Source organism: Diadema setosum, chromosome 8 (assembly GCF_964275005.1).
Source record: "Diadema setosum chromosome 8, eeDiaSeto1, whole genome shotgun sequence".
NCBI lineage: Eukaryota > Metazoa > Echinodermata > Echinoidea > Diadematoida > Diadematidae > Diadema > Diadema setosum.
In genome coordinates, this window is record NC_092692.1 from 7,998,256 (window position 1) to 8,011,199 (window position 12,944).

Genomic DNA, 12,944 nt, shown 5'->3' on the forward strand with positions numbered 1-12,944 from the left:
TCTTTCTTTCTTTCTTTCTTTCTTTCTTTCTGTCTGTCTGTCTGTCTGTCTGTATCTGTTTGTCTGTCTCTCTCTCTTCCTGGATTTGGATTGAAACATGCCTGTCAAGAAAGACTGATTTCGGATCATTTTCGTGTCACATGCCTCCGAACTTTCGCGAAAGATTTCTCCCGCAGCGGGAGCAAATTCATCCCGCCGTCTATTCTGTTTTGGTTGGCAGTGATTCGCGAGACTCGTCTTTTGTTTTGCACTTGGACAGTCGTGGCGGGACGTTAATTTCCCGCTTTCTTCCCGCGTTGATCTATGCCTTCCAATGTTTTTGCTGCTGCCGGTTTCTGCAAGGTGTAAGAGCGGCAACACAGACGGGAGAGGCTTTCATACATGTTTTTGTTTTTCAACGGGGTAATAAGGACTACTTGCATAGATCATGTAGGGATCGATGAATCGGGGCAGGCAGGTTAAAGCAGATATTCTCCCCCTTGTGAAATTATTACACGATAATGAACATCTTATCGCTTACAAATTGCAATCATCATAGAATGTCACGGCAAAAACTCAATCCCAAAATATTTGCGTTAACGTGAAGAGACCTGACGTATACCCTTACAAAGAAGGATACCATCAAATGATTACAAGAAAAAAGAGAATGATGGAGTTCATACCTTCATGTAGCCATTGTTAGACTTATTACGAAGTCGAGACCGATGTCCTGCAAAAAAAAAAGCGAAAAAAAAAGAAACAAACTTGCATTAAATAACCAACACTGTACAAAAAGTCCAAAATTTCTTGAATAATCATGTACTCCCCGAAACGTATTTGTCAGACAAGCTGAAGAGGACGACGTTATAAAGAACTGCATCATTGTATCCGACAGGAAAACCTAACCTGTGTGTTCACTTTCGTAAACATGGTAAATGCAAGGAAAAAAAAACTTTCTTAAATGCAATCTAAACAAATTAAATGAAATCAACAAGAAACTGGGTATTTTAGTAAATACCTGTAGGCCTACCAGACATGGATCGCATACAGGGACAGAAATCAGGGCGACCAAGTGAGATTGCGAGAGAAAGAGAGAGAGAGAAAAAAAAAATATAAAATTGAAATAAAGAGGAAGCAAACAGACGCTTACGAAACGAAGTCAAGACGATGTTTCAGTGCAGCAGTCATGTGACGTAACCGTGACGTCACATCCGTCATTTCTATCAGTAACTTTGACCTTGACCTGAAATGAATTGCAGCGTACATATAAAAGATATTGACTCATTTTATTCTAAGGAGTCATCTTCCTATGTCTTGAATATTATACACAACAATGGAGACTTGTAGATAAGATTTCATTCTCAAAGTATGGGGAATGGACCTCGATGTCGAAGAGTAAAATTTCAAGATTACTCTCATATTAGATGACTTAGTGATTATTAAAGTGGCCAAAAAAACACAAAAAAACAACTACCTTTCATCAAAGGTCCTGTGTATGCTCTTTTGGGTTTTTTTTTTCATCGATTTTCTTCTCTGGTTAAAATGAAGCCTTGTCTGACATGTTCTTTTTTAGACGATCTCGATTTTCAACAACTTTGATAACATTAAGATGTATGCACCCACCATGAAAAAAAAATAAAAAATAAAGACAACAAACTCGAAATAAGTGAAATGAGCTCTCAAGAGGAACGTGTAAAAAGTGAAACAAATTGAAACAAACTGGGAGATTAGTTTGAAAGAAATGAAATGAGCAGAATATCTCTTCTCCGAAAGTTATCTCATCACCTGCCCCACTTTCATCATAGGTGTCCTTTAAAGACACGCGTGTGCATCTGGCACCGTCGCAGCTGCATATCTGCGTTGCGGCTGCACCCGGGGTTAATTCAATCAGGTGACCGTGTACGAACTCCGGAATCGACTTAATAGGAGGATAATGGAAAGCGATGACTTCGGCACCCAAATTTCGTCTCACCAGCTAGAGATTTCATCCGGATGTATCAAAGTCACTGTATTGGATGTCGTGGATAACTGATGTGTTGAAATCACAGTCTTGACGTGGTAATGACATTTTCATTGTGCTCAGGCAAATTTGCTTCTGTGTGAGCTCCTGGGTGAGAATTGTGCTAGATGCCAGTGAACCGTGAGGAAAAAAGCGGACTGGAATTTTTTAGCAATTCTTCTCGTCTTGACAATCTCGCCTTAGTTACTTCTCAGTGAACTGTTATGTCTTCATTATTGGAATGAAATCAGGTATGAATGTATGCATATCTGTATATCAATAAATACATAAATAAATAGATAAACAATAAAAAACACATGGTAAAAATAAAATACATTTTGATTAACGTTGAGATAGGCAATGTTGTATTAGATGGCACAAGCTTGCACGTTTCTCACAACAATCAGCAATTATTTAGTCAGTCATAGGAGTTAAATAGAAGGGGTCTTTGTGCGATAAGGCAGGTCAGTCACTAGCCCCACCCCCTCCTCGTCTTCTTGTATTCCTATTACTCCACAGTGATGCGGCTCCATAAGCCGTAAAAAACGGTTCCCACAATTTGTTCTTTCTTTCTCCTATTTCTCTCCTTATTTATCTCTTTTCTCTCTGTCTTTCTCCCTCAATCTATTGCTCTCCCAGGCCATGACGACTGTCTAAGATGGTAAAAGGTTTACCCTTGACCCCCTTTTTTAAAGAGTCATAGTCGCTGTCTATAGTTATAAGTCTTCAATGTCGTATCAGCCAGGTTTTCCCTCAGTGCCCAGTAAAACTTTTGAACTCCTGTCAAATAATGCAAACATGCTCTACCAGAGTAGGTCAACTTTCCCAGTCGACGTTGCGCAACGCCCCTATGAGGAACCGTGCAAAGTCAAACCAAAGTATCCATGAAAGAAAATAAGGGGATTCATACGCCAGTACTCCTTAAAGCACAACCCCGCGCCGTGTTCAAGCTTATTTTGATTTATGGCGAAAACTCAGTCGAATGAATGAATGATATGGTCGAACCCGATGAACAAACACTTGATGCATAAAAATTTGATGATCCGGTTCTTTCCCAACTATTAACGAAGCAGCAAGGTTTTTACAATTTCATAGCACAAATGCATGAAGTGTTGTAGCTTTGCTGAAGAGATTCGGATGAATTCTTTTAGGTAACTAAACAATGCTAAAAGGACTTTCTCTATAGGTTAAATTTGAAAAAAAAAGATACTTTTTACACATGTTAGATAATACAAGAAAGATTTTAGATATCAGTCGTAACCCCATATATCTGATGTTGGCAGAGGTAATTATGTCGTTAAATCACAGGTCTCCCATGGAACATGACATTGACCACGATTACCATGCTCTAAATACTAGCGCGGTCATGTGAAAACCGAGCAAATATTACCTATGTATGGGGAAGAACGACTGTTTCCGTTGCGAAATCATCAATGGAAACGTTATTGATTTTGTTTATAAACGATTAAATAACGATTTTGTTATTTTTTTTTAAATTGAGATTTTTTTAGGTAATGAAATCATTGCCTCTTCCAATTTGCGAGAATTGTCATAGAAATATGTAAAACTTTATAATTTCATTAATCTCTTATTTTTGCCCAATCTCTGTGATTTTTTTTTCTTTCTGATGGTCTTGTTTAACTCTATTTGACTCTTCAGTTTCTGCATTTTCCCATAAAAACTATTTGTCAAAATCCTCTGGAGCGTGGTGTTAAATTGTGCTTGATCCATGTTGTCTCATATTCGTACAGCGTATTGGTGCTTGCTTGATTTATTCTCATTTTCACTTTAAGTAATCACGGGTTCTCATGCAGCGTAGAGATTGTTCAAGATTACATGGATTATGTGCTTTCAAGATATTTGAATTACTTGATCTGATAGAATTAGTTTTGTAAACTTATTTCTACAAACCCGTATAGTCCGTCACTTAAAGATGTCACTGGAGCTTACGCCTCAAGGGCCCAAATGATCTAAATCGATACTCAATCGATAAAAAAGAAAGAAGAATCAGAGATAAAAGAGTCGATGAATAAACATTCATGAGACACTACTATGTGTCAATAGTGATGATATGCATTGATTCATTGTGTGTATTCACTGACGTAATATTAACCAATTAAATGATGGTGTATCATTTTTTTTTTACAAAATTAATGAAACCATGGATCTGTCTATCTGTTTATTAATAAATGTTCATGAATGTGCCTACAATATATATATATATATATATATATATATATATATATAATATCATTAAAAAGTGCCGTTTCAATGCAAAGATCAATATGTCATGAAGAAATATGAAAACAACACTTTACAATGCAAGAATCGCAATAACTACGATTGGTAAAGTCATGCTCTTTAAATTGTTCTGCTGTCAATGGAATTCAAAATTGTGTGTGTGTGTGTGTGTGTGCGTTTGTTTGTTTTTTTTTCTTTGTCGCGAAATTACTGAACACAATTACTGTCGCATTCAAAACGTAATTACACTTTGTTTTCGAGGTGTGTTTTATGAGTAAATTAAGAACGAACAGACAAACAGAATACAAACATTTTCTTACTTTTCTTCTTGTGGAATTTCAGTACGTTCTCGTTAAAGTGTGGTGCCGTTATCATTCACAATATTCCAAATTAAACAAACCGATGATGTCAACAGTGTCTTTGAATTATTCGAGGCTTTTTAAATTGTAAATCTGAGAAAATTCAGTGTGAAGAATCGTTCAGTGTGAAGAATATGTGCCTATATATATATATATATATATATATATAAATTTCATATATATTGTTGGTTATTCACCCAATTCTTTGGCAAAACAACACATATTCAAGAGGTGTGTGATAAGATGATCAAAATAGGTTGTTTGTAGGATAGTTTGTAATGGGTTTATGATGCATTGCATGTTATCTTATCAAATTGCAAAAATGCTTTCAAGTCTATCTGCATTTTCCTGTCATGTGTGGGCTTTGTTGTGTATCAATGTGTATACCAATGTTCAGACTCTGCCTTTGTTTTGCAACTGTACTTGGTAGGTTTGTGCATTTTGGTGACTCTATGCACTTAGTTTAAGTACTAGTTATTATATCTTTTAAATTGTACACTGCGATCCAAAATCGCATTTCTAGGCTCTATTGAATATCCCAGTACATTTTAACAACCCAAGACGACACATTGAAACATGTCACTTCTTTCTAAGTTTCCCACGCTAACTCAGCATTCATATATTAATAATTATCATGTCATATCAAATATAGGGCCTACATCATGTTCATAAAAGATCAAGAAGGTAATGGGCGTGGTCTGAAGACTAACACATGATACGTAGTTCAGTAATTTTTGTCTCTAGGAAGGACAGGGGTCTACTCCCTTAAAAGGGGGTCAAGAAAATAAGGGCGGTGTTAAGGCAGACTAACTCAATTTATTTAATTCATCTTCGTCTTGAGAATGACTTGGAATGACTAAAACTAGGTCTTTCAAAAAGAGAGACAAAATTATCAAACTCCGAAAACTGGTGGCAGCAAAGACGACGCCACCCCTCAACAGCTGCCGTCTTCTTCTCTCTATATCATTTCTAACTTTAACTAGCCCCGCCATCAAAGGGGATAAATTCAATCAGTAATTCATGAATTCCGCTAGCAGTGGGCAGCATCCAGAGGTCGAATGTAAGAAGCGTGGGAAGAGAGTGACGTACTTCAAAGTGAAAGGGAAGAATATTATAACAATAATGAAAAAAAAAATGATAATGATAGCAAGGATAAGAAATTACATCGGTCAAAACGGAATATCTCATCGTTCTCGCATGTTTTTGTCGTCGTTGACCCAGATGACATCGTCGAGATGACAGGCATGTAGAATAATGGATAAACTTAGCGACGAAACTGAATATTATTGGACCCGTTGAGAGATAGGAGGAATTGAAACATGAACGGGTGGGTAAGACTGACATACATCGTGTGGGTCCCCTGCAGGGATGCAAAATTTGTCCGAAAATGAAATCACAATATACAAGTTCACCACAACTTGAATATCTGTAAAATAAGTTTACCGGGGGATGGGCATGATGGGTACCAAAGGTTTTACAGTGGCGGGCGAGACAGAAAATCAAATGATGGAGAAATATAGATGCAAGTGAGAGATTTAAGCCACACACCTGACCAAGTGGGCAAGATTCGTATGTGAGTTGTGTGTATGTTGGGGTCTAGGGCAATTACCCCCTGGACAATTAGGCCTACCCCAAAACCTTCCCCTGATTCTAACCCTAATCCTTATCCTGAACCTATTCCTAACCCTTGCCCAGACTCTACCCCCAACCCTAACCCTAATCTTTACTCTATCCTTATCACCAACCAGTATTTGGCTGGGTGGGGGAGGGAGAGGGGGATAATATTATTGTCGGGGGGGGGGGGAAGGGGGCAATTGCCCTGATGCGGTATATGAAATGAATGAAACTGTTATTCGTTTCACTTTAAGCAGCTCTCATATCATGACATTGTCCAATGCCTGCCCTTAGAATACAGTATATGATTATGTACGGAATTAACATCTAAGGGAAGGAATCTACATCTCCTTCTTTTCCCTCCCCTCTCTATCTCTCTGTACTAACACTTATGAATATAACTATGCATGGATTTATAAATGTATATAAAATTTGTACATACGGTCCTGTAAAAAACCTTTCATTAAGGAATTTTACTGCAGAGCCCGCAAAAACACTCCAGACTGCAGGCAAAGTATCTAACTAATTAGTCTGTTGTCTGTCTGTCTTCTCTTCCGATCCAGGCACTGAAGTGGGGGCTAAAGCACGTCATGGATCACTCCGCCGTGTCTTACCTCTCCATGCTGGCAGTCAGCGCCTTATTTCTCGGGTCCCTGGCGTACCAAGGTGAGGCGGACGAGGGTCGACTGTTCCCTCATTCCGCTGCTAGGGTTAATCCTTCACGAACCAAACTTTCTCTTCTCTTTCCCTCCGTTCTTTAGCTCCAACACCTCCTCTCAGGTGATCCTAGACAATGAGGGTTGCGCAGAGATGATTGAAGTCCTCGTAGAGCGATGAGTGACAAATACACCAAGCAGCGCTAGATCAGTTAGCTGACTCAAGCAAAAAGCGAAATATAGTTTTAATACTGTGTCTGTATGGGGTAGGGGGACCTTCAGGTATTATGTTCGGCTTGATTCGTTATAATCGAAGATTATTTTATAATGTTTGGAAGTTCCATTATTCAAGGACACTGGCTTCATTTCTCCACGTATATATCTGTGTCTTCATTCATTCCTGGCATCCAAACATCAGACAAGACTCCTTATTGAAGAGTGAAAAGAAACAAATTGTAAATGAAAACGAAGCAGAAAGTCTCTGCACTGGGAACTAATGACCTTTACCTAACACTGTGTTGCGGTGTCTTGAGGATCTCTTGAAGAACTCATAACTACAATTTCTTGTGTCAATCATTGAATTGATTGACACTATTGTGTCGATTACCCACTCAATAATCAAGATATGAGTTACAATCTTGCTGTTATGTATCTGGTCTATTTTCTTTGTAATTTAGACAGCATGATAAATTAAAGGTCCCCCCCCCCCCTTGCTTATTTCCTTCTAACTCCACAGATACAACAAACTGTGGGTACCAAAGAGTCGATCTTGCTCCAGAGTTCTCCATAACTGGAGGGCGCTTCGCCCAGGACGGGGAGTGGCCATGGCAAGTGGCCTTGCTGAGAAATGACGGGTTCCTCTGTGGCGGTCAGCTGATCAAGGAGGATTGGGTTCTGACGGCCTCCCATTGCATGTACGCAGTACTCTCTACGGCCAGAATTCACGAAGGTGGAACAATTGAAACCATGGTTTAAACCATGGACAAGATTGTACCACTTTTGTGAATTCGGGCCTACGTGTATAACAGACCTACCTCAAAGGGATTCAGGTTTTAACATATTTGTGAGAAACTTAGAAACCACCTACATGAAACATTAGAGAGTATTATTATGATTCTAAGGGCAATTCAAATTTTGTTTGATGAAAATCGGTTTTGAAATGGCTGAAATAACCTAAAGCAAAGTGATCCTAATAAAAGATGGGTCCCATATATTTTTGCCAGTATGCATTCTTTTGTTTATCTGTATCATTTATCTTGTGCAAAGTCGAATGTTTATGTTTATGATGTAATTCCAGATCTATTATGTGTTATGTTTTGTTGGAAAAAGAAGAATGAAGATAAATGAATTCAATTGAATTGAATTGAATGTAAAACTATCCCCATCTTTACTACAGCTGTTAAGATCATAGGAAAAATAGTTTTTTTATTGGCAGGGCCGGGGCATAACCATCTATCATGAGATTGTCTGTAGTCCTTTTTCCTTGTAAAATTGTTCATGTTGACGTGTGTCGTGGTGAATCAGTCCTTTTGTAAAAATATTCCATACATCCACTTGTGCTTACTTTAGTGAACACATACGGTGTATATTGCCAGTCATCTCAATGAAGACTTCTGTCGACGATTTGAAAGTACCACTAACATTCAAACACTCCTAGTAACTAATTGTTGGTCACCATAATCATACTTTCATTAATCCGCAGTGAATAGATATGTATTATGTGTGTACATTATCTGTATTGTCTTAGAATACATCTCTCTCTCTCTCTCTCTCCCTCGTTTATCATACATACAAATGAATTCTATATGATTTCCTTGCACAGAACACATCTCAACGATCCCACTTCTCATCGCATCATGATGGGGAGTACTAATCTGAACAACTTCACGGACGAGCCGCACACGCAGATCCGCAACGTGCTCGAGTTCTTCGCTCATCCCCAGTACTCGACGCTCATCAGCGACTTCGACCTCGCACTCATCCAGCTTCAAGAGCCCTTCGAGCTCGATGACTACGTGACCACCATCTGCCTCGCCCGTCGGGGCATGGAGTCCATATACGATGCTGGAACCGCCGTCTGGGTAACTGGATGGGGCGCAAAGAAGGACATGGGTAAGTTAACGTGAGTCCTGGTGGAACGATGATTTCTTGATTTTACCCTTCGACTTATTACAGTATATCAGACAAGGTCTATTCACCCACGTCTCTGGCCATTATGTGCCCGACAACACATTTTGCTAGCTGTGTAGTAAAAATTCACCAGTGGCTCATTTGACTGTACTCAAACATTGCCAAAGTATTCATAGAATACGAGGATTTGGCAGATATTTGTTTTTTAAGATGTTAGGGTCCTGATTCATTGTGTTCGAATCGTTCAAAGAATAAAAAAAAAAATCGAAGCGTTCGAATATTTTGGTAAAATTCTGTACTCAGTCCTATTCATAGTGGTATAGGACACCGAACAATGCCTCATTCAGCAAACCGAATTTTCCAAATTCATGAAATTCTTCCGTCGAAGTGTTTTCATTGCAACTGATTGGCAAATTGCCCTACATCGACGTAAATCAGCACTGAATTGATCAGTGTTTTAGTAGTAGCAAGGAGATATAGTACCTCCTTGGTAGTAGTCATTATAAAAGATCATAGCCACGATAAAAATCTTTTTGCAGTTGCAAAATCGAATTTTACACCTCATTTGATAAATCCTCGATTCTGATTGGTTTAAATAGGAGACACTCCCGATTTTGGCAATTGACTTTAGCTCCACAGTGCCCCAAATAGCCCATAGTACTAAACCGGCCCATAGTACAAAACTGCCCTCTTTACGACGTACAGGGAACGTACACTGTACGTAATCGGCACGTATGTACATGTTTAATTGTTAAACGCTTGACTTCCATAGAGAGAGAGAGAGAGAGAGAGATGACCCTGTCGACGTCTGATCCAATCGCAGTGCCAACGTATGGTAGTGTCTGATGTGTTAACTTGCTAGCAAGATCGTAATTGAACAAGAGAAAATTCGTAAGATTTTGTTCAGCGTATCATCATTAGAACAGCTGCGGACCGCTTTGATTGAGGGCAGAGTTGTCATTATTGTCCCCGTTGATCTCAACTCCAGTCTACTGAGTAAATTTTCTATGAGCGAGCTCCTCGTGTCATAGCATGAAGGTCAGATCTCTCGGGGTGTTGGTATCAACAATGCCCAGAAAAACATTCCATATCTGCATAATATAATCCGATTATCATGCGTGCAAAAAGAAGAACAAGAATTTAGCGAACCATGTATAATTTACCCAATATTCCTCAAAAATGAGGGTATTTTCTCTTTATCTCTTCCTTTGTCATTAATACTGGATGACAACCCAACCTGAATGTTTTCCCGTCTCTGAAGGGCCACTGCCGAAAAAGCTGCACGAAGTGGAGATACCAATCGTTGACCACGAACAATGCCATAACATGTACCTAGGCGAAGATAACATCACCTCGAATATGGTTTGCGCTTCGCCCGAAGACGGAGGCAAGGGAGCTTGTGCTGTAAGTCTATATGTGCATGAATGAGAATATTGTTTGATGGATAGAAAGACAGATAGGGATGTATCGTTCTGGAAGAGATCAATTGAGAAAGAGAAAGAAAATGCTTGCACACACGCACACACACACACACATATATACATATATATATATATATATATATATATATATGAACATAAATATGTATAGATGTCATATCATTTTCTTATTTCAATCATTATTTTCTTTTTTCACACATACAAAAAAAAAATGGAAAACCCTGAATCATCACTAGATAAGGTGACATAAACATATAACGAAAATTAATATGTAACTGTTTGTTTTATTGTTTATATTATATTGTTTAAATAACGTTTCATTATATCGAATTAAAAATTGTAAATGATGCCATACAGAGAATAAATCAAATCAAATCAAATCAAACTGGGGTAACATGTGTAACTAGTGTTTATGACATGATTATTTATTAGACAGATACTGTCAGTACTCTGAAGAAACAGAGAGAGAACAAGGCTGCGAACTGGAGGATTTAGAACTCATTGAGTGGACAATAGGAGTGACCGTGACGCTTCAATGATGCAAAAAATTGAGCCAAAACAATCCAGTGACAAACAATATTATGTGTCATGGTCATTTCTTGACAAAGGCCAACGGCTAGATCTCAATTTTGTATAAGATAGTAATTGTCTACTCCATCACAATTAGTGGTATTTGACATAAATTTGATGCACAGCTACAACAGACGCAAGGCAGTTCTTCAGTGGAAAATCGCAGGCATAAATTTACACTGCTGTCTTTGTATCACTCCATTATGATGACATATATTCCATACATATATATGTGCATGCATATTGCTTGTTCTGATGTAGCTGTTGAATCATAGATATGTGATATTATCAATTGCATAGCTATGTTCATGCATAAATACATATATGTCTTTTATTCTTCCCAAACTCCGAAAAAGACTCCGTATATTAATTTCTCCTCCCATAAGGGGTGACAGCGGTGGACCCGTGGTCACGAAGATTGGCGACAAATGGTGGTTGGCCGGTACCGTACTGGGAGGCAATGGCTGTGGTAGCCCGGACTTCCCCAGCGTCTACCAGAGCGTTATAGATACGTGATATTATCAATTGCATAGCTATGTGCATGCATAAATACATATATGTATCTTATTCTTCCCAGACTCCGAAAAAGACTCCGTATATTAATTTCTCCACCCATATAGGGTGACAGCGGTGGACCCCTGGTCACGAAGATTGGCGACAAATGGTGGTTGGCCGGTACCGTACTGGGAGGCAATGGCTGCGGTAGCCCGGACTTCCCCAGCGTCTACCAGAACGTGATAGCCTTCCAAGACTGGATAGAGCCAATATTTCGCGGCCGTCACCCAGAGAGCCGTAAGGGCAAAACTCGGAGTGTTTGTTTGTGGGTGCTGTAATGTTATGTTTTTGTATTGTTTTGGCTTGTAGTGGTTTTCCCTTTTCAAAGTCTGTTGGCAAAAAGAAAAGGAAGTCCTTGATTATACTGCACACAAACGACATGACAAACTCCCAGGTATTAAAAAAAAAGATAGAAAGAAAGAGCAAAAACAAGTATCATCAGTCGGTTCACCATGTTATGAATGACATGTATTTGGCATTACATAAAGCGACGATCATGGGGGATTTATACAAGGTTAGATGAATTCAAAAAGGTTTCAAGCAGTAGGGTCTAAAGAATCTTATATGAAAAATGAAATGATAATGCCCATCTCCCATTTATGTCTTTAAAATTCTTTCCTTTTTGTCTATCGCGCAGTTAGGCCTGATACCATGGCCATGGTGTCATCATCTGCAGACATGGCGATGTCTGGAGAATGAGGACGTCTCAACCAAAAGAAAAGACCTTTTGCATTTAGACGCTATCAAGAGAGACTTTCGTTATTATGCAGACCCTGAGAATAAATGGCTGTTTGTGATTTGTATTTTGAGATAAGCGAATGAAGTAGTCTTACGCTTGCTAGCAATAATATCACTTCCGAAGTCATGGTCGCAATTTAAAAGGGTTGCGATAAAGACGTGTTTGGTATTATAAACGGCTTAAGTTACCGGTCGCCCTGACGACAGACATCTCTCCTTAACTTTGCCATCCAGAGACCACTCAATGCACGAAGGATCAATTCAAGTGTAAGGAAGGTTGGTGCCTCGACTACTGGAGGAGATGTAACGTGCGAGAAGACTGCCAGCTAGGCACGGACGAGCTTTACTGTGGTAAGACACACTTCTCATCTGCCAATGCCGCCTTCTGCAATCGTGATTTTGTATACATGTACTATACACTACAACCACCACCACCATTACCACCACTACTTCTACCATGTGACCACTACATCTCCAACACTTCAACTACTGCAAATGTTGACATCACCATTACTATTATTTATGGTCAAAGAATGAGGGGTGGTGGTATCCCACCCACACACACACACTTTTGGCCTCTCAGCCCGACAAACGCGACTAACCACGAGTTCTTACCTCCTCCGCCCCGGCAGGAGTACCTCTACATTACTTTTGAGATGATATC

The 12,944-nt window shown here is 39.1% G+C and overlaps 1 protein-coding gene across 1 annotated transcript in view; it reads left to right on the forward strand.

Moving 5' to 3' along the window:
• The first annotated feature begins 6,782 nt into the window (after positions 1-6,782).
• Positions 6,783-12,944, forward strand: part of LOC140231442 (uncharacterized) — a 31,724-nt gene continuing 25,562 nt past the window's right edge. The window contains exons 1-6 of the mRNA XM_072311567.1: positions 6,783-6,858; positions 7,585-7,762; positions 8,671-8,960; positions 10,240-10,382; positions 11,608-11,779; positions 12,515-12,631. Coding sequence (XP_072167668.1) covers positions 6,783-6,858; positions 7,585-7,762; positions 8,671-8,960; positions 10,240-10,382; positions 11,608-11,779; positions 12,515-12,631 — 976 coding nt within the window. The remainder of the gene's footprint in view (positions 6,859-7,584; positions 7,763-8,670; positions 8,961-10,239; positions 10,383-11,607; positions 11,780-12,514; positions 12,632-12,944) is intronic.